The sequence below is a fragment of the Misgurnus anguillicaudatus genome, chromosome 12 (genome assembly GCF_027580225.2).
Source record: "Misgurnus anguillicaudatus chromosome 12, ASM2758022v2, whole genome shotgun sequence".
Lineage (NCBI taxonomy): Eukaryota > Metazoa > Chordata > Actinopteri > Cypriniformes > Cobitidae > Misgurnus > Misgurnus anguillicaudatus.
In genome coordinates this window covers 25,446,626-25,474,541 of record NC_073348.2, presented here as the reverse complement: position 1 = coordinate 25,474,541, position 27,916 = coordinate 25,446,626, and the positions used below count along the sequence as shown (strand labels likewise).

The window sequence follows — 27,916 nt, the reverse complement described above, 5'->3', positions numbered from 1 at the left end:
TTTTTTCTCACAGATCCATTTATTAAGTACATCACATGAGATATCATTCCACCCTGATGGGTCAGATTTAGCACAGTTGTCTGCTATACCACCATTGGGGTCTCCAGTCTTCCAGAATCTGAAACAACAGATCATCATTAGATCTTCAGTGTTGTTTTCTGTGTTATATGATACTGACTGTGAGAATCATTTATTAGATAATAATCAGTTAAATTTAGTGATTTCTTACACAGAGTTCAGTGCGCTGCCATCAGCCCATTTCCATCTGCCTTCTACATCACTGTCAGACAAACCAATCCAATGGCCATCCTTATCAGATTTATTCGTAATAAAATCCTTAAAAGAGACAAATTTTAATATAACACACAGCAGTTTTGATCTAGCTTGTATCACCAAAACACTTGTCACGCTAAAAAACATGTTTTACTCACTTGTTCCTCTTTGTTGTTAATGATGATCAGCTCTGCTGCTTTCTCTCTACAGTATCTTCTGCTGTCACTCCAGGTCTTCTTCTCAGATGAAATGAAGTACAAACTGGACTTATAGTAAATCCATCCATCTGTAAACACAAACAGCTTGCCATTTCACCATTTCCATCGAATTTTGAGGGTTTAATTTTTTTTTACTACACTTTATATATATTTTCCATACATATCTTGGGTTAGATATAATTACCAGCTTCACTTAGAGTCTTCTTCAGTTCATTTATGGTTGTAATAATCAGGACACACAGCACTATGACTGCAGTCAGTAGAAAAACACACAGCAGCACCAAACACACTGTAGCTGGTCTGTATTTTCTGATCTTTGATCTTTCACGATCTGTAGATGATAGTCATCAAGTTAAACACTCTTTTCTCTGTATTTGTGTTTCTTTTTAAGCAATTAAATGAATGGCCTTACCTGTAGACTGAAGTGGTTGTCTTTTTGATTTGAAGTCATTCAGTGTACTGTATTCACCTTCATTTTGACATTTCATTTCTATTCTCTGTCTGTCCGTTCTCTTATTCTTGAGCACATTGTGAATATTACCATAAGACATTTCTAGTTTTAAACAGTCTATCGCTAGTAAACTGTGCTGAAGATGAATGATCTCCTGTGTAGATCTTTGGTCTCTGGTCTTTTGTGCGGTTTTGTTTTGTTCTTATATCTGCTTAAAAGAAAACCACAGAATGGAAATGATCTCAGGTCAGATCAAAAATAGTTTAGGTATGCATAGTGCAGCTGTTGTGTGCTGCATGTTTCTCTGTGCCATGATCACAACATACAATTGCAAGAACACTGTTTTTATTCAGTGAATTATTGGCCATTAAACAGATATAGATAGTCATGTCCTATATACTTGTGCAATTTTGAACAATGTTTAATTTGCATATTTTATTTTGGAGTTTTGAATGTTAAGTAAAAGATATACACTGAAGAGCAAGCAGGAAATACTGGGGGAGTAAAAATACGACCAGACTCAAAACAAAGACACTTTAACATGTCCAAAGCTAGCTGTAAGGTGCTGTATGAGAGTCTCTTGCAAACAGCTCAGCTTCAATCTTCTGACTGTTACTGTACTTACAGATCATTTTAAATTTTTTTAGCATTTTGATTGGGCTTTTTTTCATATAAATGTAAGTTATGTCAGCTGAAGGTTAAAAAAAATATTTGGGCATATGACGGAGTATTTCAGTGCCGAATGCACTTTGTTTGGGTTTGAACAAATTTCTGAACGTTTTTTTTTTTTTTTGACTACTGAATCTCATGTAGTGGGATAATGCTCCGCCTGCAGTATGCCTCCAGGGGCTCAGTTTTTTTTTTTTTTTTAAAGTTGCAGGAAAGCTGATCTGTCTTTTATAAATCTGATAAAACTAAAGACTCTTCTGAGATATGAAGATATGACCTTTTACGTCATTCCAGTTGCCTGCCGCCATCTTGAGTACCGGGTACCAGTAGGCTACTGACAAGCATTGGCTAGCTTTCTACGATTTACGGATTTCTTATCTTTTACTGTCTAAGATTTTTACGGACAACATTTCGCACCTCGACTGTCATGAAAAGAAACACAACTTTTAAAAAAATTTCTTGGTTAGGGTGTGATGCCTACTCGATCCCTGATGCGTTCTTCCTGACGCTGTTCGTTGCTACCGAACTACCACTATTTTACAACATAAGAATGCACGACACAACATGAGACTTTGCTCGAAGTATCACCTGGATCTCTACACATGAATGCGAGCATTGATAACATTGTTTGTGTACACAGAGTTTACTAAAAAGAAAGGTTTTCAAAAACTGACTTTGGTTGTTATGGTGTCCGCTCGCCAAACTGTATTGATCTCCAAATGCGAATGAATGAGGCTCCTTTTTCAACTAGAAGGTCAATATTGTTTATCACTTGCGACAAAACAACTAATTATATGTGCCTTTATATAAAACTATGCTTTAGGAGCTATCCATGTTTACTCTCCTCCCCTTTACGTCGCATTCGGAGATCGATACATCTTCACTGGCAAGATGGCGACAAGCGGACCCAAAACAATCAAAGTCAGTTGTTCAAAACCTTCTTTTTAGTAAACTCTGTGTACACAAACAATGTTCTCAATGCTCGAGTTTACGTGTAGAGACACAGGTTATACTTCGGAGCAAAGTGTTATGTTGTGTCGAGCTTGTAAAAATAGCGATTTTGATGCTTACAACATATTGAAGGCATAGCTTCTAGTTCTTTGGCGACCACTTCTGGTACCCGAAAAGGCTGAAGATATATATATATATATATATATATATATGTGTGTGTGTGTGTGTGTGTGTGTGTGTGTGTGCTAGTGATCTTCCTGTGTAGATCTTTGGATGTTGCTGCCCACATCTTATCTGCTTTTCTGTTTTTAACACCTGTAATAAACCAACAGAGTGACACTGATCTAAGGTCAGTGTGTGAAGACCAAAAAATAAGAACAATAATAGCTGCAGCTTTATAGTGTAAAGTGTATTGTATCTTTGTGCCATTAGCAGATTAATCTAACGTGTTTAAAAAGTGTTCAATGTATTCATTTATCTGAGCCGGTTAAAAACTTAAAGCTTAAATAAAGTTAATTTATTTCGTTTTACTTTCAGTTTTTACATTTGACATGTAACTTTTACAAAAGATAATAGATGTTAACAATATACCGTAGTACTATAAATGGGGAAAAGTATTATTGTGCTCAGTATGGCCTCTCTAGTCCCGCCGTCCAATAAAAAGAGCCAATCATCAATTATTAAAGACTGATGATTCTCTGATTCTGTTCAAAAAGTCTCTTCAAAGTACTTGCCATTCTTGGTACATGTGCAGTAACTGGAAAAAATAGTTATTTAGAATAACTTCTGATGGAAAATATGTTGTTTTGACCTTAGCCATTGATTTTAAAGATATCTGTTCTCCACTATTCAATTAGATCAGACTTGGTCTTGTACGACTGAGATGGCTGCCTGCAGGCGTTGCAAAAATGACCACAGAGTGTGAAGACTTCCTTATATGGACTTTAAGGTGTGTTATACGTCAAGACCAAGACATATATAAAAAAGTTTTAGTGAGACAACAGCATCACAGTTCTGTTTCAGCATCGCTGGTTAGGGTTATGGTCATACTCTGAATCTCTGTGTTAATGTTGTTTTGTAGATCTTTGTTAGTCGCTCTGCTCTTTAACTGTTTTTAGCACTGGTGGAAATGACACAACAGAATGCAACTGAAATGAGATCAATGTGTGAAGACCAACCATTAGATCATAGTTTGTTTGTTTGTTGCTAGTGATACGGATTTGAGATGCTAATACTGTCATGTGTGATGGAGACAGAACCTAAGTGCAGACAACTCTCAACCAAAAGACTTTTATTATATAACAAAAACACCCTTGAGGGTGCAAACAAAGACAATAATCAAATAATATAACGTGACGTACACTTAGCGGGGCAGTGTTGTGTGATGTTGTGCTGAGCACCCATTACCCATATACATTCACCTAAAGAATTATTAGTAACACCATACTAATACTGTGTTTGACCTTTCGCCTTCAGAATTGATTCAACAAGGTGCTAAAAGCATACCTTGGAAATGTTGGCCCATATTGATAGGATAGCATCTTGCAGTTGATGGAGATTTGTGGGGGCACATCCAGGGCACGAAGCTCCCGTTCCACCACATCCCAAAGATGCTCTATTGGGTTGAGATCTGGTGAATTTGGGGGCCATTTTAGTACAGTGAACTCATTGTCATGTTCAAGAAACCAATTTGAAATGATTCGAGCTTTGTGACATGGTGCATTATCCTGCTGGAAGTAGCCATCAGAGGATGGGTACACGTGGTCATAAAGGGATGGACATGGTCAGAAACAATGCTCAGGTAGGCCGTGGCATTTAAACGATGCCCATTTGTGACTAAGGGGCCTAAAGTGTGCCAAGAAAACATCCCCCACACAATAACACCACCACCAGCCTGCACAGTGGTAACAAGGCATGATGGATCCATGTTCTCATTCTTGTTTACGCCAAATTCTGACTCAGAAATCAAGACTCATCGGACCAGGCAACATTTTTTCAGTCTTCAACTGTACAATTTTGGTGAGCTCGTGCAAATTGTAGCCTCTTTTTCCTATTTGTAGTGGAGCTGAGTGGTACCCGGTGGGGTCTTCTGCTGTTGTAGCCCATCCTCCTCAAGGTTGTGCGTGTTGTGGCTTCACAAATGCTTTGCTTCATACCTCGGTTGTAACGAGTGGTTATTTCAGTTAAAGTTGCTCTTCTATCAGCTTGAATCAGTCGGCGCATTCTCCTCTGACCTATAGCACACAGGACTGACGCATACTGAATGTTTTTCCTTTTTCACACCATTCTTTGTAAACCCTAGAAATAGTTGTGTGTGAAAATCCCAGTAACTGAGCAGATTTTAAAATACTCAGACCGGCCCGTCTGGCACCAACAACCATGCCACGCTCAAAATTGCTTAAATCACTTTTCTTTCCCATTCTGACATTCAGTTTGGAGTTCAGGAGATTGTCTTGACCAAGACCACACCTCTAAATGCATTGGAACAACTGTCATGTGATTGGTTGATTAGATAATTGCATTTATGAGAAATTGAACAGGTGTTCCTAATAATCCTTTAGGTAAGTGTGTGTATATATATATATACACATAACTTTGTGAAAACGCTTGCAGTTTTCAATGTGCTTGGCCTGTGATGTCATTGTATTTACAGTTTTGACCAGCATGTGTTTATCCGTTTCATGCGTTTTTTGCATCACTGCATTACAGTGTGTGTTCCTGTATTTGTTGCATGCATGTGTGAGAGGTTATGACACTGTGCTTACTCATTATGCCTTGGACCTCAATAAAACCAATGTGTGGCAGTCACATGCACCACAGCACCCCCTAATGTGTGGTTCTGTTTCTTAATTCTTATGCTCATCATTTGCAGTGTTTCTAGTTGCACCTTTAGTGATTTTCCGATTGTTTACTTTGTCTTTTCCAAAGTTCCAAAGTTTTTTCTACAACAAGGAACACGTCAGTTTTACCTTTAATTATCATACATGTACTGTATTATGTCGATTTTTGTCCATTGTCTGTTGAATTCCAAAAATGCAAACCTTATGAGTAAGACAAACAGCACTTAACAGCAATACAAAAGACTTTGTGTGATTTAAAATGAGGGTTATTTCACCAAATATACATTTTTCAACTGTTCTTAAAATATATGTAAAACATTAGTATTGTATTTGACCTTTTTCTTTGCCATATTCAAGAACTTAAAACACTGCATCTTTTTTGTTATTTTAACATTTTTTTTAAATAGATTTTTTAGTAAATAAATGCAAATAAAAACATTATTTTTATTAGCAAACTGAAAGATATTTTGGCGGTAGTTGGCAGAATAAAATAAAAATGTGAAAATAATTTTACTTAAACACATACCTATGGATTAGAAAAAATGAAAATAATTATTATTTTCCTTGGCTGTACTGTATATACTGTGTATATATATTGTATGGTTATAATAGCCGTCTGGAGGCATTGCAGACATGTCTGCTGACGGCAAAGACTTCCCTAAACGGACTTCGTTCACACTTATGGCATACAGTTTGACTAACCTTGTAAAAAAAACTTGAAGAAGGATTAGACCATTCTAGAAATATTAAGAAATAATAAAGTTAAATGAATTTTACACAAGCAAAACACACATCTTTTCTACAAATACACACTTAAAAATTGCTTTTAGAAATTATCATTATCGTACAATTACACCAAAAGTCACAGAAGTGCGAATGTTACACCTTACCCCATGGGTGGGGTTAACTGTAAATGACAGAGGGTTTGTTGCTAGAAAACAAACACTTGCTAGAAAAGTCTGTTTGAACACAAATAATTCAGTATGATTTTGTCTAAATACTAGAGATAGATATTGTTTGTGCATCAGACTATAATAGATAAATATCCACAAATCCATTCATCCATGATCATTCATCTAACTATCCTTGTATTATGCATCAATACATATAGATAGAAATTTTATATAATTCTCATTTATTTCCCCTGATATTGTATTATCAGTTATCATTTTTATAAATTGAATTTACGCTGTTTTCATTTCATTGTTATACTTAAGGCTTAGATGTAACACTGCGTGTACAACAAACTCCGCTGTGTGAAAAATGCTTTAAAAAGATGTTTTAAAAATGTGTTATATTTTAGGCAACAAGATAGTAATAATGATTACGATATAAGGTTGGATTTGGTGACTTATTCAAATAGTCAAAATGTTGCAAATTAAAAGCACATTTGTTGAAATGCTTAATTTATTAGAATATATCATGTGAAACAAAAGGTTATTTGCATATTCACAATATAGAAATAGCTAAAAAGAAGCTTTGCTGTGAAAGATATACAGTAGCACTCTAATAAGTAAGTTTTACTTCAATAATCTATTAACCTTTTAGCCGGCTTAGATGGACTCATTTGTGTTCAAAAATGATTGACGTTATTTGTATTTCATTTACCGACTTATTAAAAAATATTTTTCTCACAGATCCATTTTAAAGCTTTATCACAAACGAAATCATTCCACCCTGATGGATCAGACTCAGCACAGTTCTCTCCTCTTCCACCATTGGGTTCTCCAGACCTCCAGAATCTGAAACAACAGATCATCATTAGATCTTCAGTGTTGTTTTCTGTGTGATATGATACTGACTGTGAAAATAATTTATTAGTTAATAATCAGTTAAATTTAGTCTCACCTATAGCTCAGTGTACTGCCATCAATCCATTTCCATCTGCCCTCCTCATCAATGTCAGACAAACCAATCCAGATGTATTCTGTACCAGAAACTGTCTTAAACAAATCCTTAGAAGAAAAACAACAATGACAAGATTAAACAACTGCATACTTATATGCCCCCCCCCAACACACACACACACACACACACACACACACACACACACATCTTTCACTCACTTGTTTCTCTTTGTTGTTAATGCTGATCAGATCTGCTCCTCTCCTTCTACAGTATCTTCTGCTCTCAGTCCAGCTCTTCTTCTCAGATGAAATGAAGTACAAACTGGATTGAAATTCTTTCCATCCATCTGTAAACACAACCAATTCAGCTATAAGCCTGTTTTCCAACACACGTACACCGTGTTATGCATTTTTTGTAGTATATATTTAGTGTATTTCAAGAATACCTGCTTTTAGAATCTCCATCGTTGTATTTTTCTGCTGAGTTAACTGATCTCTTTGTTTATTAAGGTTGTTATTGTTGGTTAATAATCTCTCATTTTCTGTTGCCAAGTTTTTGGACTTTAATAATAGCTGGTCTCTCTCTTTTTTGAGGTTGGTATTGTTGGTTAGTAGCTGGTCTTTCTCTTTTTTAAAGTTGGTATTATTGGTTAGTAGCAGGTCCCTTTCTTCTGTGATGCTGGTATATTTGGTTAGTAGCTGGTCTCTCTCTTCTGTGATGTTGGTGTATTTGGTTAGTAGCTGGTCTCTCTCTTCTGTGATGTTTTTGTTCTTGATGTTAAACTGTTGATTGTTTGTATTGATGAGGACACACAGCACTATGACTGCAATCAGTAGAAGAACACACAACAGCACCAAACACACTGCAACTGATCTGGAACTTTTCATCCTCGCACGGTCACTTCCTGAAGATGATGACATGAGATTAGTATTTCTATTTTTTTTCTTGTTTACTTTTTTGAAATGATCATAATTACCTGTAGACCGAAGTGGTTGTTGTCTTTTTGTATTGTAGTCTGTTTGTGTCCTGTAGTCATCTTTATTCTCATAGATCATCTCCTCTATCTCTTTGTCCATTGTCGGAATCTCACAAATGTGAACATTTTGATAAATATCATCAGACATTTTTCAATTTGAGCACTTAATCACTAGTTAGCTGTGCTGTGAGAAATGTTATGTCCGAATGTTGCTTCGAATGTTGCTGCTCTGCTCATTTCTGCTATGTCTGTATTTTTACACTGATAATAACACGAGAAAACGGAACTGTTCTGAGATCAATGTGTGAAGTCTGCATTCATATGAAAAACTTGTATAGTTGTTTACACTGTAAAGCTTTAAAAATGACTTAAATTGGTAACACCTAAAAACTGTAACTAAAATTTTTTCACTTAAACATACAGTATAAATTGAAACAACTTGTTTTTAAGGTGTTAGAAATTGAAGTGTTTTTATTCCAACTTTTACTCTTTACAGTGTAGAAATGTTTAATTCTTAGAGTTTTCTTTTTCTCTCTCTTCTGTAAAGTTTTTGTTGTGAAACTGAATTATCCAGTTCATCTCACTCTTACTTCCTGAAAATGAGAGAGAAAAAGTTGTGTTTAAAAGTTTATAAACCCTTAATCTAATATAAAGACATTTCTGAAGCATTTACAAACTTTTAAACTTCATGACCACATAAAGTGTTTATATATTCTACTGTGGCACATGTTTTTATCTTTTCTTCTGCTTTTCTGGCAGGGAGTCACTAGGCCCTTTAACATTTACATTTATGCATTTGGCAGATGCTTTTATCCAAAGCGTCAGATATACAGTAGCATTACAGGAGCCCTTTAAGATGGGCTTTAGCTCCCCAAAATTTCAGTTCAGCCCCCCCTAAAAATCTGATTGATTCCACAATTTGTTCATGAAATCATGACTGCTTAAGTCCCCTTTAATGAAAACGGTGTCAGGTATTTGCTCCATCATGTCTTTTAGTCCAACCTGATCTCACAAGAATTCGTACATATTTTTGAGATGGCAAGTTCTTATGAATTCATACGAAGTTAATCATTAAAAAACGTACAATTTTCATATAAAAAAATCGACAACAAAACTGAACCCCTAACCCTGCACTTAACCCCTACGTCACAAGGGTTAAGGCAAATCATACCAAAATTTACGAATGTTGTCAACTCGTAAAATATGTATGAATTCTCATGAGATAGCGTTGTTTATACTGCATTATTCTGTGTCTTTTTTAAGTTCATTTTGATTCCACAACCATGGCACAAAGCAGAGGGAACGCCAAAGTACAAGGTGTGTACATGAACCGATAGATGACATCTGCATCTGTGTAGTTCTTTAATATTCAAATAGTTTACATAATTTGATGCGTAAGCAATACAAGACACTTTCTCACCACTAGTGAAAATAGAGATCGTAACACACATGAACGCATACTTTAAAAAACATATCTTGTTTTTTTTTTCATTTTATGTACAAAAGTAAATGTACACGCATGTTTTACCTGGCCAAAAACCTGATCAGAAATCGTAACTTTTTGGAACAAATATGGATCAAGCTGTGGCAACATATTGGAAACACAGTTTTAATATAAATCTGACAATTTATGTTAGTGAGACATATTGAGTGAGCACAATATCATAACCTCCCACACAAGTATGTAACACATCCAGATACCCACGCTGTAATGCAGAAATGAAACGAATGCATGAAATAGATAGACACAAGTGGTAACATGCTGGTCGAAACAGTAAATATGATAAAATCACAGGCCAAGCATGCAACAAAAATAACTAAATGTTTTCAAAATTAAATGTGAACTTCTTTCTTGTATTCCTCAGAAACCAGTGTTTGAAGTTTGGTTACTTTAGCCTATGTTGGTGAAAAACCTGAAAAATGTCTCTGGTGTAAAGAAAACTTAGTACCACCTTACTGAATGTTCACATTGGGTTTCCTACATTGATAAATTATGTGTAAGTTTTTTCAACCCAACAGGTAATCTTAAGACCCACCTTTTTTTAATAGAAATATAGGGGAAAACACAAACAAAAACCCTTTCAGTAGTTTTTGAATTAGTTTAATAGTACTAGAAAATCATAGTACTGTATTTGGACTGAATTAGAAATTATACATTTTAAAAATACAATGAATTGCAAGGCTGCAGAGAACATTGCACTATTGCAGACTTATGTAGGTACTGAGGATTTAATTTTATTATTTTAATATAGTCATGAACCAAAGTGGGCCGGTCTAAGGCATGAAACTCCAGGGCTGAAAATGAGTCCCACTTCGGCCCTGCCACTGACCAATCAGAATCAAGCATTCCGTAGAGCAGTATAATAATACTATATAAACTACTGTATAGCCTGTGTAAAAATTATAACAACATTTTTACACCCACCACATCATACACGCACAAAAACAAATTTTTCATTTTTCATTTATTAGTATGTAGCATACAAAAACAAAATGTTATTAGCATAATCACAACATACAAATGATTAAACTTAAACTTTCATCAGCTCAGATAGAGTCTTGGTTGTTCACAATATGAAGATGTTGTGTTCCAAAACAAGACAACTCCGTTTTCAAATATTTTGTCAAAAACATGTTTATTATGTATAATGTTTTTATTGTGTTTTATTTTGCTATAGTTGTATTTTTTATTTTTGTTATGAAGGCTTAAATCAAAACAAACCAACTGCAGTTTGATTGATATTAACTGGAATGCACAATAAAAAAAGAGATTTTAGAACCAAACTCTTTATTTACTGATTAAACATTATATCTTAGTTCATAACAGCAAAATGTTTTTCTCACAAATCCATTTAAAATCTGCAGCGCATGTGTAATCAGCCCACCCTAGTGAATAAAACATGACACAGTCTTCATCCATTCCATTACTGTTGGGTTCTCCAGACCCCCAGGATCTGAAACAACAGATCATCATTAGATCTTCAGTGTTGTTTTTGTGTGATATGAAAGTGACTGTGAGAATCATTTATTGGATAATAATCAGTTAAATTTAGTGATTTCTCACCTATAGCTCAGTGGGCTGCCATCAACCCATTTCCATTTGCCCTCCTCATCACTGTCAGACAAACCAATCCAGATGCCCAATGTAGACATGTTGATAACAAAATCCTATGATAAAGAAAATAACATTTACTATATATGAGAATAGTGTTCTTTATTTTCACACAGTATCTTTTACTCACTTTTTCCTCTTTGTTGTTAATGATGATCAGATCTGCTCCTCTCTCTCTACAGTATCTTCTGCTCTCAGTCCAGTTCTTCTCCTCAGATGAAATGAAGTACAAACTAGATTGATAGTAAATCCATCCATCTGTAAACACAACCAATTCTTACCATAATGAATATAATATATAGTTTTTACAAAATCCGCTTCATTCTTTTCAAAGTGAATATTTGTGTTGTTTTGTTGTAGTTCAAGATAACCATGAAGATGCTTGTGAAAACCCAGCTAAAGTCATTTTTTTAACATAAAATCATCTAACATGATCTAAAGAACATTACATTTAAATTAATTCCTGAAATCAAACTTTGAAGCTTGTTATCTCAGAATTTGATAATTCAATTCCAAAATCTATCTACTTACCTAATCTCTTTTCTGTGATGTTGGTATATTTGGTTAGTAGCTGTTTTTTCTCTTCTGTGAGTTTGATATATTTGGTTAGTAGCTGGTCTCTCTCTTTTGTGATGTTGGTATATTTGGTTAGTAGCTGGTCTCTCTCTTTTGTGATGTTGGTATATTTGGTTAGTAGCTGGTCTCTCTCTTCAGTGATGTTTTTGGTCTTAAACTGTTGATTGTTTGTATTGATGAGGACACACAGCACTATGACTGCAGTCAGTAGAAGAACACACAGCAGCACCAAACACACTGTAACTGATCTGTAACATTTGTTCTTCACATTTTCACTTCCTGAAGATGACAGATATACAGATTATTTTTGTTGAGATTTTGCTGAAATTGTGTAGGTTTGTTACAGTAATGAATTGAGTATCTGTACCTGAGTGTTGCTTTCTGGTGCTGTCTTTAGTTCTTCTGCAGGGGTTGTGAATGTTTATATTGTCTGCATTGGCATAGACAGTCTTCCCTTCAGCATATTCTCTGTCAGCCTTCATCCTAGAAAAGTTCCTGTCATCAGAAGTATTTTTCGCCATCCTTAATCTGTTGGAGTTAATATTACTAAAAGTTGTTCTTGTGTGGTCTGTGTTGAGATGTCCTGCACTGCTGTGAAGAGTGCATTTGAGCTTTTACTTACAGAAGATACCTTATCATTTGGTCAAGGGCATGTGACATCCGTTGGCAGATTTTTCTGATAAATAATTACTTCCTTATATAGTATTTTTTGTTTAAAAGACCAATCAGAAAGCAGTAGAATAAGGTGACAGTTTGTTATTGTAATTAAGTCAATATAATGTGAGCTTAGATAAGGCAATATTCTTATTTTTATTATTATTTTTAAGTAAAATAAATTTAACAATAAGCGTATTGGTGAGAGTGTGAGTGGTGTTAACATCAGAGCCGGACAGTAACGGAGTACATTTACTTGAGTACAGTACTTAAGTACAATTTTGAGGGATCTGTACTTTACTCGAGTATTATTTTTGGGGAGTACTCATGACTTTACTCAAGTACATTTGAGAGGCAAATATTGTACTCTTTACTCCACTACATTTCTATCCATAACCGTGAGTACCCGTTACTTCTAAACAAAGGGGGAAAAAAAATCTCAGAAACCCTCAATTTGTTGTTTCCCTTTTCTCAAACGTGATTGGATTGTGCAGGCGCCACTGATTGGGACAGCCTATCAGCTATCCCAATCAGCCTTTCCGCCAAAGTTCCAATAGTCAGATTTGGATAAGAAAAGAAATCATGGACGAAACAATGAATGAAGACACAGCAGGTCCATCCTGGGAATGTGACAACCCGTGGCTCCACCTCGCCAGACTATTTTAATTTTCTAAACAAGTTAATGATAGTTTTCGCTTTAAGTGTTTGCTGTGTTTACCAAAACAGAGCTTCATCATCGCTTACAAAAATTTAAACCCTTGAGAGCGGCAGGGATCGCTGGTGATCCCGGATTATTGTTGTTCAAAATTCATTACTCTTCAAAACATCACACTCTTACTTGATCTGGACAAACTCAGCATCACAAGACAAGCTTCGACATTTGACCGCTGTTTGTTATTAAAATGGTTTGCAGTGACATTAATTTCTTAATTTATGCCAGGAGTGCAAAATAATTAATCTGAAACATTCGTTATTTTGAATAGAAATCATTAAACATTTATTCTCGTCTTCTCCGGTTTATTTGTATTCAAATACATAAAATATACAGAATCCGCCAGGGCTATTAGTACAATGGTGCGCATATCTGAAGAAATAATGATTAATTATCACATGTTAGTAAAATTTTTAATCTTACAGAATAAGATTTCTATTCATTTTCCACTGAATTATGCGATCTGAAGAGCTCAAAGAGCGAACGGAGTGAGATGTGTGTCTCCTCTTCCTGATTTGTGTCAGATTTGACCTCAGAGCTCTATCATTTGCTGTACAGCAGTCAATCATCTCACATGGTTCAATGTGCACTGTGGCAGTAGTAATGCAAAATTTAAAAATGTACTCTTGTGCTCTTGATACTCAAGTACTTTTAAAAACAAGTACTTTTTACTTTTACTTGAGTAGACATCTGACTGCAGTACTTTTACTTGTACTTGAGTAAAATTTAGCAAGGGGTAACTGTACTCTTACTCAAGTAATGAACCTGTGTACTCTGTCCGCCTCTGGTTAACATGAGCATTGACACAGCATTTATGTCAGGAGATATTGTCAGTTATTGACAATTTGTCAGACAATTTGGCAATAGATGGACGACCACATATTCCTTTCGCAAATTCATGTCAATGGTTGGTTTAGTCTTAATGTTTTGAAATGCAAACACATATTTGATATTGGTGATTGTTTGTATTGATCAGGACACACAGCACTATGACTGCACACAGTAACTGATCTGCACATTTTTATCCTCACACATTCACTTCCTGAAGACGACAGATATGACTTTTATCTTAGTCATTCATTAGTAACTATTTTATTCCTTTTTCATATCACCTTTTTATGTCAATGAGAGCGCTTTCTTATTGGTAATAAGTTGACAGGAAGTCGGCATCTGATCACAATTGCCCTCCAGCTGATGTTTTTGATGATGTAAAGCAATAATTCTCAGACAATCTTCCATTTACCTTTATTTTTTTATTTACACTCCAGAATAATGTGCGTCTGTGAAATAATAACTAAAAACAACTACACCACTTGCAATAACTATTGCAAATTTATAAAAAAAATATATATGTATGATACGCTATATTGGATATAACAGTAAGAGATGATTTAGATATTTGACACATAAATATTAATGACATATACTGTAACCATGTATTATACATTATTATACAACAGTTCTTTCTGGTTCTCGAATCGGATTGGCTAAGAGCCCTTCCCAGCCGTGGAAATGTTTGCACTTATGTTTTTTAATGTGCGTCTTGTCAGTGAATCATCCACAGAAATGTTCACTCCCATTGGCACTTTATTGAAATTGTGCTCTCATGCTAAATTTTCCTGTTTAGTAAATGCGTTCGAATAAGTATGTTTGGCTTAGATTACATATTTTCATCAGATGTTAGCATGCTCAGATGGACTCTTGTGTGTTCACAATTTACTTAATTAACATGTATTTCATAACTTATTAAAAAATGTTTTCTCACAGATCCATTTAAAAGTATCAGGACAGGGGTAATCAGCCCATCCTGGTGTATAAGACACAACACAGTTCTCTCTTTTACCACCTTTGGGCTCATTAACTGTGTCCCAGAAGCTGAAACAAAAATCATCATTAGATCTTCAATGTTGTTTTCTGTGTGATATGATACTGACTGTGACAATCATTTATTGGATAATAATCAGTTACATTTAGTGATTTCTCACCTAGTGGTCAGTGTGCTGTTATCAACCCATTTCCATCTGCCCTCCTCATCACTGTCAGACAAACCAATCCAGATGCTGTCGTCTTTAGACCTATTCTTAAACAAATCCTGAGAAGAAAAACATCAATAAGAAAAGAACAAACAACTGCATATACTTGTACTAATACCCCCCCCCACACACACACACACACACACACACATCTTTCACTCACTTGTTCCTCTTTGTTGTTAATGATGATCAGATCTGCTCCTCTCTCTCTACAGTATCTTCTGCTCTCAGTCCAGTTCTTCTGCTCAGATGAAATGAAGTACAAACTGGACTTATAGTTAATCCATCCATCTGTTAACACAAACAGTTCAGCTGCTACAGTAAATCTTTACTCTGACCACACTTAACTTTACAACTTATAGGCCAATGGTGTTTAAGATATTTATTTAAATGTTCAATTTTAAATATAAGGGTTTTTAATTATAGTCAACATTACCATAAAGACCTGTCAACAGTCCATTTATCTTCTGATTCCATTGTTCACCTAGTTTAGTGATGTTATTGTTCTTGGTTATTAATTCATCTCTCTCTTTTGTGATGTTGGTATATTTGGTTAGTAGCTGGTCTCTTTCTTCTGTGAGGTTTTTGTTGTGACACTGTTGATTGTTTGTATTGATGAGGACACTCAGTACTATGACTGCAGTCAGTAGAAGAACACACAGCAGCACCAAACACACTGTAACTGATATAATAGATTCAGATATTACTGAGAATGTTAATGTTTATTATTATAATAAATTGAGTCTATGTACCTGTGTGATGGAAACTTTTGTTTCTAGTTGTGTCTGAGTCTTCTGTTCTTCTACACACATTGTCAGTTTTATCTTCTACATTGGCATAGATATTCTTCTCTTCAATAGCCTTCATCCTAGAAAAGTTTCTATCATCAGAAGTATTTTTCGCCATCCTCAATCTGTTGGATTTATTATTACTGAATGTTGCTCTTGTGTGGTCTGTGTTGAGATGTCCTGCACTGCTGTGAAGAGTTCTGCCTTTGAGCTTTTACTTACAGAAGATGCTGTATCATTTGGTCAAGAGCACGTGATATCCGTTGGCTGATTTTTTGTGACATTTTCTGATGAATAATGACTTCCTTATAGAGTATTTTTCAGAAAGCACTAGAATCAGGTGACAGCTTGTTATTGTAATAAAGTAAATATAATGGGAGCTAAAATATGTTTTACCACTTACAATGAGGCAATATTATGTATTTTATACTGCATAAAGAAAATAATCGTTCTATTATTCTTAAAATACATTTCACGGTTAGCTTATTGGTGATAGTGTGAGTGGTGTTGACTCTGTGTAATATGCGCATTGACATAGCATTGATATTTATGAGATATTGTTATTGACCATTTGTCAGATAATCTTTCATTTGATGGTCAATCACATGTTCCTGCCCGAAATTAATGTTATTGGTTGAATCAATATTAATGTTTTAAAATGCCAAACACACATGTGACACACAGCACTTTGACTGTACACTGTAACTGATCTGTAACTTCTCATTCTCACACATTTGAAGACAACAGATAGGAAGTTTATCTTCTTAAATCATTCATTTATATACTATTTTATTCCCTTTTCATATCACCTTTTTATGTCAAAAGCATTTACTTCAGCACATGTTTCAGCCGGCAGCATTCTTGAGCTCTTTTGTGTTAACAAACTGAAAGAGCAGCAAAACCATGTGAGGTCAATGTGTAACATCTGAGATCATGTGACATCTAACAAGTACAAGAAAAGTTTAGAGATGCGTATAAAGTGATGCACGCTTTCATGCATGTGTCAGGATTACTGGTGTTTCTGGTCTCAACTGTCAGATAACCATGATAATGGCCTAATGCATCAGCAACATTATCCACACTGTGAAAAGATTCAAGCCGTTTCAATGAATTATTATTTAGTAACTACTTCCACAGAAATGTTACGTTCAATCAATTTCTGTCTCCAAAGTGTTACTTGAATTGTTATTTTTTTGTTGGCCTATACTTGATTCTTTGCTCAACCAGTTTTATAGTTCATTCAACTAAAATGTTTTTTGAAAAAATGGATGCAAATTTAGTAATTTAAAGTTTATCTGCTGACTCCATGGGCCCTATTTTAATGATCTAAGTGCATGGTCTAAAGCGGAATCCACTTTTTCTAGTTTAACGATGGGATAAATGGTCTATGCGCCTTGCGCACAGTCTTAAAGGGTTGTTCCTATTCTCGTATTTTTGGGTGCCCTGTTTACCCAGGAGCATACACAATGTGAATACTGCCGGTTATGCAACCTCACTGTAATGGCGAACGGTATTGAGATCCCCTCAACAACTGACGCAATGCTTGTTTCCGTTATTTCAGGGAATCATGGTTACGTGAATAACCTAAACGTTATGTCACCTGAAAGTTCATAAAAACATTTGGACATATGACGGGTGCCGAATGCACTTTGTTTGGGTTCGTACAAGTTTTTCGACTACTGAATCTGTTGCGTAAGTAGTGCAGGAAGTACAGTGGATGTCCTTATATGGGCACCTCAACTGAAGTAGCGAAGTCACACACCAACCAAGAGTTGTTGTTTGTAAGGGAAATTTAAGCTTATTTAATTTCCCAAAGAACCAAGCATAATAAGAAAAATGGATGTGGTTTGTTTATCCGGGGTAGCAGCGGAGTTGTGCAAGTGGGTTTGTTTGAAGATGGAAATGTGTGTTCCCAACCGGAGTCGCCTGTGGTCAGTAAAACTGCATTAAATGTCTGTTTTGTTGGCATTCTGCATGTAAGTGCATATAATGTAAACAACATGAACATGTAGTTAATCGTTAATTATGTCTGTGTTACTTGCTCGTAACTTCCCCCGCCTGCAGTATGCCTCCAGGAGATCGGGTTTTTCCAAAAAGTAGCAGTACTCATCTGATAAAACTAAAGACTCTTCTGAGAGAAGAATTCAATACTACTCTATAGGAACTCAAGATTAGTAGAAACAACGTGAGTTATGGAAAAATTTGTGTTTAATTGTGACCTAGCTAGTGTTGTAAGAGATCTCTGTCCTCCCCTATTCATAAAGATTGGATCTAGTCTAGTAAGACTGACATTGCTGCCTGTAGGTGTTGCAAAAATGGCTGCCAAATGCAAAGAAAAAAGAAAGAAAAAAAAAAACGAATTGAATGAGGAAATAGCATCAGCATCGCAATGCTGTTAGTATTCTGTTGGTTAAGGTGTGACATTTGAGATCATGTGATCGTGTGAAAAGATGCACATGTAGTGATGCACATAAATCCTCACACACTCATTTTTTGAAGACATAAGATGATCTAAAATGTTCATATTGTTATTTCTTGAAGTCTTAGTCTTGAGCACATTGTAATAACTAACATGAGACATTTCAGATATTTTATAGTCAAACTAAACTATGTGCTAGTGATCTTCCTGTGCAGATTTTTGTATGTTGCTGCCCTAATCTTATCTGCCTCTCTGTTTTTAACACCTGGAATGAACCAACAGAGTAAAACTGATCTGAAGGTCACTGTGTGAAACCAAAAATTAAGAACAATAATAGCTGTAGCTGTATAGTGTAAGGTGTATTGTATCTCTGCCAATAGCAGTTAATCTAACATGGGAACTTTAAAAATCTACTTTTTAGATTAGCTATTAAACGAAACTTTATCTGTAAAATCTAAATTCAGGTGACATCTAACAAGTACAAGAAAATATATACATGTTGTGATGAACGTACACAAACCGCATTAAACAATATTTCGATATGATTATTGCATTTATGTTCTTTTATAAAACGGTTAGTTCCAATCCTTGATTCTGATTGGTCAATAGGTGTGCTTTATTCACGATAAAACACTGCTATGACCGCTTCACCCAACGGTTCTATTTAATATCACTGCGCCCTTAGCAACACCCTTAGCAACACATAAACATATAATGAGACAAAGTCTGAGAGCAGTTTGTTGTTTTTATTTGAGCTTCCATGTTGTTGTTTGCATTCAGGGACTATTTTTTCTAGCGGAAGGAATGCTTTTATTGATTTAACTTCATGAAAGTTGCACTAATATTTTTTTTTACTTTAATATTGTGTGGTAACCGTTTTATAAAAGCGGTGAGGTACTCGAGGCAAGTGCTGTGTCGTGAATAAGTAACGGCTGAAGGGGTTGCAGGCACTCCGCTTCGCGTCGTGCCTAACAACGCCCTTCAGCTGTTACTTATTCACGATACAGCACAGCCTCTCGTACCTTATTGCTTAAGTGTATCTGTGTTGTGTGTGTTTCTGAAGATGATGACATGAGATTAGTATTTCTATATTTTTTTCTTGTTTACTTTTTGAAATGATCATAATTACCTGTAGACCGAAGTGGTTGTTGTCTTTTTGTATTGTAGTCTGTTTGTGTCCTGTAGTCATCTTTATTCTCATAGATCATCTCCTCTATCTCTTTGTCCATTGTCTGAATCCCACAAATGTGAACATTTTGATAAATATCATCAGACATTTTTTAATTTTAGCACTCAATCACTATTAAGATGTGCTGTGAGAAATGTTATGTCCGAATGTTGCTTCGAATGTTGCTGCTCTGCTCATTTCTGCTATGTCTGTATTTTTTACACTGATAATAACACAAGAAAACGGAACTGTTCTGAGATCAATGTGTGAAGTCTGCATTCATGTGAAAAACTTGTATAGTTGTTTACACTGTAAAAAGTGAAAGGTTGGATCAGCTTTAAAAATAACTTCAACTGGTAACACCTAAAAACTGTAACTAAAATGTTTTCACTTAAACATACTGTATAAATTGAAACAACTTGTTTTTAAGGTGTTAGAAATTGAAGTGTTTTTAATCCAACTTTTACTCTTTACAGTGTAGAAATGTTTAATTCTTAGAGTTTTCTTTTTCTCTCTCTTCTGTAAAGTTTTTGTTGTGAAACTGAATTATTCAGTTCATCTCACTCTTACTTCCTGAAAATGAGAGAGAAAAAGTTGTGTTTAAAAGTTTATAAACCCTTAATGTAAAATATAGACATTTCTGAAGCATTTACTAACTTTTAATCTTCATGACCACATAAAGTGTTTATATCTTCTACGGTGATAGTTTTTATCTTTTCTTCTGCTTTTCTGGCAGGGAGTCACTAGGCCCTTTAACATTTACATGTATGCATTTGGCAGATGCTTTTATCCAAAGCGTCAGATATACAATAGCATTACAGGAGCCCCTTAAGATGAGCTTTAGCTCCCCAAAATTTCTCTAGTTTTTTTTTAAACAAATTGTTCATGAAATCATGACTGCTTTAGTCCCGTTTATTAAAAACAGTGTCAGGTATTTGCTCCGCCTCGTCTTTTAGTCCAGCCTGATCTCACAAGAATTTGTACATATTTTACAAGTTGGCTCATTAATAATAAAATGAAACCTGCAAAAACGTACAATTTTCATGAAATAATCAACAACAAAACCTAACCCAAAACCTAACGTCACAAGGGTTAAGGCAAATCATACCATAACTTACGAATGTGGTTGTATGAATAAATACAAGTTTGCCAACTCGTAAAATATGTATGAATTCTCATGAGATAGCGTTGTTTATACTGCATTATTCGACGTCTTTTTCAAGTTCATTCTGATTTCACAACCATGGCACAAAGCAGAGCGAACATCAAAGTACAAGGTGTGTACATGAACCGATAGATGACATCTGCATCTGTGTAGTTCTTTAATATTAAAACAGTTTATATAATTTGATGCGTAAGCAATAGAAGACACTTTCTCATTACTAGTGAAAATAGAGATCTTAACACACATGAAAGCAAAGTTTTAAAACCATATCATGTTTGCTCATATTATGGTTTTTTGAAAATATGTATTTTGAATGAGTACACAAAAGTAAATGTACACAAATGTTTTACCCATGTTATTAATACAGTGGAGCTGTCCTGTGTCTCAGAAAAATGATTTTGGTCAAAAATCTGATCAGAAATCATAACTTTTTGGAACAAATATGGATCAAGCTGTGGCAACATATTGGAAACACAGTTTTAATATAAATCTGACAAATTTCTGTTAGTGAGACATATTGAGTGAGCACAATATCATAATCTCTCACACAAGCACGCAACACATCCAGATACCCACGCTGTAATGCAGAAATGAAACGAATGCAAGAAAAAGATAGACACAAGTGGTAACATGCTGGTCGAAACAGTAAATATGATAAAATCACAGGCCAAGCATGCAACAAAAATAACTGTAAATGTTTTTGAAATTAAATGTGAACTTCTTTCTTTTATTCTTTAGAAAGCCAGTGTTTCAAGTTTGGTTACTTTAGCCTATGTTGGTGAAAAACCTGAAAAATGTCTCTGGTGTAAAGAAAACATAGTACCGCCTTACTGAATGTTCACATTGGGTACATTGATAAATTATGTTTAGATTGACACCTCAGTGAACACACAACCGTACAGTTTTGATATCAGATGGCAGTGTGCAGTCTTTGAATGTCAATACCTGAAGTGACTGTTGTCATATGCTTATCTCGAATATCAGAATTAGAAATACTTTTACTCTCTTGTCTGACACAGATCAATATAAGATACTAATAGCTCATTTGTTTCTGTGATCTCGATACAAGAGATTTTTACAGTCAGATGAACCCAAACCATTTGATCATTTTTTTTGGCATTTCAATTTATTGGCTTTGAAAACACATTAAAAAATACAGTGAAGAGCAAACAGAAAAATAACTGATATGAGATCAAGATTTGTATGGACTTCATGAAAGCAGCATACAGTAACTCATACATGTCAAAATCATGTGCTATCATTATGACATACAACCAGTGTTGGGAATGTTATTTTGAAAAGTAATTACTTATAGTTACTAGTTACTTCTCACAAGTAGTAAATGAGTTAGTAACTGTGATACAAAAAACTGCGTCATAGGTATTTCGGTTTGCGACGGTGAGAACAAAATGAGCCAAGTTGAGGACTGATTTAACTTAAACTGCAACACAAGTTGCTGTTTATTTACTTCTTTCACTACTGGTCTTCCCAAAACATACACAACAAGTTGCTGTTTCTTCTTGTTTGTGGGTTAAACTGAATCACTGTTGACTCACTGGCACGCTGCAACTGTGGTCACCTTATTATGCTGTGTGATTTAAGATTCTGTCTCACAAATCCATATTAAAATATCTTCACATGGGTTGTCATTCCACCATGATGAACGATACTCAGCACAGTCTTCATCACCTCCATAACTATTGGGTTCATCAGGCCCCCAGAAGCTGAAACAACAGATCATCATTAGATCTTCAGTGTTGTTTTCTGTCTGATATGATACTGACTGTGAGAATCATTTATTGGATAATAATCAGTTAAATTTAGTGATTTCTCACCTAGAGTTCAGTGTGCTGCCATCAACCCATTTCCATCTGCCCTCTACAGCACTGTCAGTCAAACCAATCCAGAATCTGTGCCCAACAATGATAGTCTTAATAAAATCCTGAGAAGATGAAACCACGGCACATTTATATTATAACTTTTTAGTATTATAAATTTATATTATAAACTTTTTACTGGCCTCCTATTACCAACAGCAGATACAAAACTTGTTTCACTCACATGTTCCTCTTTGTTGTTAATGATGATCAGATCTGCTCCTTTTTCTCTACAGTATCTTCTGCTCTCAGTCCAGCTCTTCTTCTCAGATGAAATGAAGTACAAACTGAAGTGACTATGAATCCATCCTTCTGTAAACACACACAATTCAGCTGCTACACTAACTTTTTTTTTCTGACCTCACTAAATGACACAATTTATAGGAAAGTATAATGTTATACTGAAATTCAACATTACCTTGAAGATGTGTCCACAGTTTGGTATATTTGGTTAGTAGCTGGTCTTTCTCTTCTGTGAGGTTTTTGTTGTGACGCTGTTGATTGTTTGTATTGATGAGGACACACAACACTATGACTGCAGTCAGTAGAAGAACACACAGCAGCACCAAACACACTGTTGCCGATCTGTAACATCTCATCCTCATAGTCTCACTTTCTAAAGATGACAGATATATGGGTGATTCTCACGAAACCATTGAAACACCACGGCACTAATGATTTTAAAATGTGTAATATAGTAACATTAAAAAGCATCAGAATTAACACAATACTGTGTTCTACCTTGCACAATGTGTGATTTCAACATAAGAATTTATAATTGTAAATTTTATCTCATTTTCTGCTGAAATTCTCATTACTGCAATGTGTCCGGCTGTGTTTGAACATGCGTTATGTTGTAATTTAATCAAATTAACACAAAAATATTAAGAAAAAAATAAATGGATGTTTTGCTAGACTACTGTAGATGACAGAAAAAATATTTACTGAATATTCATGTATAATAATAATGAAGAAAAATTAGGAAAATGATGTGTCCATGCCTGATGTTCTCATCCTCCGCAACACTTTTTGAGAACAGTTTAAGCACACATACAGAATTTTAATAAAATTTGATTTTGAGTGACCAAGCACATGGACCAGTTACTTCAAGATGGCTACCAGGTAAGATCATGTTTTTACAGTTAATTTGAAATATTGTATTGTCAGAATGCTTACACGACATTTTGATTATCATTACCGCAACAGATGCTTATTAAATGTTAATTTAATTAATAGAAGCATAATACTTTGATTTTAAATGCATGTGCAGAATCTCAAAATTATGTTCTTTCAGGTTTGTCATGTCATTTTAAAAATATGTCAGTGTTGATGTTTTCTTACTGTTGCGGTAATGAGATTTTTTAGGACTAATTTTTTAAAATTATGTTACAAAAAGTGTTAAATGATAAGTTAAAGTTTTTAAATTAATGTTCCCATTTACTCCAGACTTTGTTTTTCAATGTCTGGTGGGAAAAAAGTAAATTTAAGCAATTTTTACATTTTCATGCTTGACATTTTTAAAACCAAGTTTTCGTGAGAATCACCCATACACATTAATTTTCTTAAGATTTTGCTGAAATTGTGTAAGTTTGTTACAGTAATGAATTGAGTATTTGTACCTGTGTTTTGAGATGTTTGGTTTCTCGTGGTGTCTTCTGTTCCTCTGCAGAGATTGTGAATGTTTATATTGTCTGTATTGGCATAGATATTCTTCTCTTCAGCATCTCTGTTAATCCTCTCCAACTCAGAAAAGTTCCTATCATCAGAAGTATTTTTCACCATCTTCAAACTGTTGGATTTAATATCACTGGACGTTGCTTTTGTGTGGTTTATGTTAAGATGTCCTGCACTGCTGTGAAGAGTTCTGCATTTGAGCTTTTACTTACAGACGATATTTCATCATTTGGTCAAGAGCACGTGATATCCGTTGGCTGAATTTTTTTCTATTTTTTTTTACATTTTTCGAATGAATAATGACTTCCTTATAAAGTATTTTTTTTAAAGACCAATAAGAAAGCAGTAGACTGAGGTGACAGCTTGTTATTGCAATGAAGTAGATATAATGTGATATGGTTTTTCTACAACGAGGCTCATTTTTAAGTCAAAAAAATTGTTACAATAAGCTTATTGGTGAGAGTGTGAGTGGTGTTGAATCTGTGTAACAGGTACATTGACATAGCATTTATGTCAGGAGATATTGTCAGTTATTGACAAATTGTCAGACAATTTCCTATTAAATGGGTGACCACGTATTCCCACCCCAAATGTCTTAAGGTTTATTTAGACGGACATGTGACATTGGTGATAGTTTGTATTGATCAGGACACACAAGACTATGACTGCACACTGTAACTGATCTGTATCTTCTCATCCTCCCAAATTCACTTCTTGACAGATTTATCTTCTTTAATCATTTATTTATATACTATTTTATTCCTTTTCCTTATCACTTTTTATGTCAAATGCATATACTCCAGTACATGCTTCAGACGGCTGCATTGTTCAGCTCTTTTATGTTAACACACTGAAAGAGCAGCAAAACCATCTGAGGTCAATGTGTACATCTAAGATCATGTGACATCTAACAAGTTTAGAGCTGCGTATAAAGTGATGCACGCTTCCATGCCTGTATCAGGATCAGTGGTGTTTTTGGCCTCAACTGTCAGATAACCATGATAATGTCCTCATGCAACAGAAACATTAACCACACTGGAAATGATTCAAGCTACATGGTTCAAGTGAGCCCCTCTGCCCCTATGAATTTTTGTAATTGTAATTGGTTTGTAATGTTATCATCTTTTCTGTTTTTAACACTTGGAATGAACCAACAGAATGAAACTGATTTAACGTCAGTGTGTGAAGACCAAAAAATAAGAATAATAATAGCTGTAGCTGTATACTGTAAGGTGTACTGTATTCTCTGCCAATACCAAAATTAATCTAACATGGGATCCTTAAAAATATCACATTTACATTACATTTAGATTAGACATTTTTACATCCCAACCCTATATCACGAAATGATGTACCTATAGGCACGTATGGCATGACAATGTCACAATTCGTTGCGTTTGAGCGTGAGCATGTCACGCTTTTCTGTTTGTGTCACTGTCACGTATTCAAAACGTGTTGTTCAAATACTTGTTAGTCTTGATGCATGTGAGTAGTTAAAAAAGTGTTTAAGCATAACTGTTAATGGAAAATATGTTGTTTTGACCTTAGCCAGTGATTTTAAAGATATCTGTTCACACTATTCAAGTAGATCAGACTTGGTCTTGTACCACCGAGATGGCTGCCTGGAGGTATTGCAAAAATTGTGTAAAGACTTCCCTATATGGTCTTTAGTTACGCTATAGGCATATGACATGACCAAGTCATGTATAAAAAACAGCATTTCAGTTCTGTTTTCGCATTGCTCTACTTTTTATATTCGTTTTTAAATAGCTATTAAACGAAACCCCTCAAAACGAAACTTTATCTGTGAAATCTAAATTCAGGTGACATTTAACAAGTACAAGAAAATATATACGTTAAACAAAATGAAAAAATATTTCATTTTTTACGGTATGATTATTACATTTATGTAATCGTATATCTGTGTTTGTGAATTTTAATGCATGTGTCAAGAGGAGAGGCCTGCTATAGACATGTAAACTGATCTGTGGTGTTTCTAACCTAACCCTATTCAAAACCCTATTCAATCAAAAGTTTTTTACAGATTTAAATGTATTTTTATAATCTGAAGAAATGTTTTCACTGAAAAAAACTTTGTGCTGCTACTTTATATACTAATAAATCTGACTTGATTCGTAATGTAATGTCAATGTAATGCTCAGTGCTGCAAAAGTACCTGATGCAACGTGAGCAGATTTAAATGTAATGTTGTCATCGACACTTGTCTCTTCATTCATTTTCACATTTTATTTTGATCATGACATTATAATATTTCTTTTGTTTAATTATAAAGGGGTCATGTTTGCCCCTTGTCTTGAATTTTGCGGGTATTTTTATTCATCTTGGTTGCATTTTTGCCCAATTTTCTAACCATGAGACCTGAACATTTTCTCCAGATCATTGGAAACAACAGGCTAAAAGCTACATTTTGCTCACAGTTTAAACCTCTTTTTTACGAACAATAAGGCAATATTATTTATTTTATACTGCTTATCTTTTTATTATTCTATTTTAAGTAAAATAAATGTAACAATAAGCGTATTAGTGAGAGTGTGAGTGGTGTTAACATGAGCATTGAGACAGCATTTATGTCAGGAGATACTGTCAGTTATTTACAATTTGTCAGACAATTTGCCATTAGATGGACGACCACATATTCTTTTCCCAAATTCATGTCAATGGTTGGTTTAGTCTTAATGTTTTGAAATGCAAACACACATGTGATATTGGTGATTGTTTGTATTGATCAGGACACACAGCACTATGACTGCACACTGTAGCTGATCTGCACCTTTTCATCCTCACACATTTACTTCCTGAAGATGACAGATATGACGTTTATCTTCTTTAGTCATTCATTTATAACTATTTTATTCCTTTTTCATATCACCTTTTTATGTCAATGAGAGCACTTTCTAATTAGTGGCGGAGCCAGAGGGGTGTCCAGGGTGGCACTGGACACCCTTGACATGTCACTGGCCACCCCGTGTGCCACCCCAAATTTAATGCGCTACTTTCATTTAATCGCTATGTTTATTTTCGACGTGCGGCAGCGCAGCACATTGTTAAAAACAAACATTATGAATATTAACCCTCCCTGCGGTCGCGGCGCAAACTCTTTATTTTTCAATCACTGCGCAAAGAGACTTGGTTTACTCTGCTGATTTCGGACATACAGATATGATTTATACATCATTTAAAACGTTCAAGTGTCATTTTTTTGTTTGTCTATAAAACTGAATGTTGTGCTTTTCACAAAATTAAGAAAATATACATAATGCGCGTTCTGTTATCTCTCCATCAGTGACGTCTTTTCAAAAACGCGTCAGAAAAATTGCTGTAACTTAACGAATACTTTTCATACCATCAGAAGATACATGTCATGTCTACATAATGCTTGGAATCTTTAAAATGATGTAAGTGAAGTCGTGCATTTTGCTAATACTACATGATTTATTTTCACCGTATATGCTGGAAGTGTGGTAATTGTCTTGTGGACTGAATAAAGTCTA

General features: G+C 34.9%; 3 protein-coding genes and 1 long non-coding RNA gene across 8 annotated transcripts in view; 1 reads left to right on the top strand and 3 right to left on the bottom strand.

Annotated features, from left to right (window-relative positions):
- The window catches only part of cadm2a (cell adhesion molecule 2a), a 670,454-nt gene that overhangs the window by 316,050 nt on the left and 326,488 nt on the right, over positions 1-27,916 (top strand). The gene's annotated exons all lie outside the window — the stretch shown is intronic.
- On the bottom strand, positions 431-1,365 carry LOC129447021 (uncharacterized). Its single transcript, XR_012372590.1, has 3 exons — positions 904-1,365; positions 676-822; positions 431-559 (listed from the first exon to the last, which is right to left on the bottom strand). It is a non-coding gene; the product is annotated as an uncharacterized lncRNA (long non-coding RNA).
- On the bottom strand, positions 10,697-12,435 carry LOC141369101 (uncharacterized). Its single transcript, XM_073874670.1, has 4 exons — positions 12,282-12,435; positions 11,870-12,199; positions 11,469-11,596; positions 10,697-11,394 (listed from the first exon to the last, which is right to left on the bottom strand). Exons 1-4 carry the CDS (start codon positions 12,433-12,435, stop codon positions 11,287-11,289), a joined length of 720 nt encoding a protein of 239 aa, XP_073730771.1. The 3' UTR covers positions 10,697-11,286.
- Positions 20,182-26,824, bottom strand: LOC129447016 (CD209 antigen-like protein C). Its single transcript, XM_055208571.2, has 5 exons — positions 24,350-26,824; positions 23,149-23,346; positions 22,915-23,042; positions 22,689-22,795; positions 20,182-22,577 (listed from the first exon to the last, which is right to left on the bottom strand). Exons 1-5 carry the CDS (start codon positions 24,510-24,512, stop codon positions 22,451-22,453), a joined length of 723 nt encoding a protein of 240 aa, XP_055064546.2. The 5' UTR covers positions 24,513-26,824; the 3' UTR covers positions 20,182-22,450.

What these genes read in the sequence shown, in the direction of transcription:
- LOC129447016 (XM_055208571.2), bottom strand. Translation starts at nt 24,512, where the DNA reads ATGGTGAAAAATACTTCTGATGATAGGAACTTTTCTGAGTTGGAGAGG. An exon ending in CCAAACATCTCAAAACACAG is followed by an intron (nt 23,347 to 24,349) that starts GTACAAATACTC and finishes TGTCATCTTTAG; the next exon opens with AAAGTGAGACTATGAGGATG. An exon ending in ACTGTGGACACATCTTCAAG is followed by an intron (nt 23,043 to 23,148) that starts GTAATGTTGAAT and finishes GTGTGTTTACAG; the next exon opens with AAGGATGGATTCATAGTCAC.
- LOC141369101 (XM_073874670.1), bottom strand. Translation starts at nt 12,435, where the DNA reads ATGGCGAAAAATACTTCTGATGACAGGAACTTTTCTAGGATGAAGGCT. An exon ending in CATCACAGAAAAGAGATTAG is followed by an intron (nt 11,597 to 11,869) that starts GTAAGTAGATAG and finishes TTGTGTTTACAG; the next exon opens with ATGGATGGATTTACTATCAA. An exon ending in TTAACAACAAAGAGGAAAAA is followed by an intron (nt 11,395 to 11,468) that starts GTGAGTAAAAGA and finishes TCTTTATCATAG; the next exon opens with GATTTTGTTATCAACATGTC.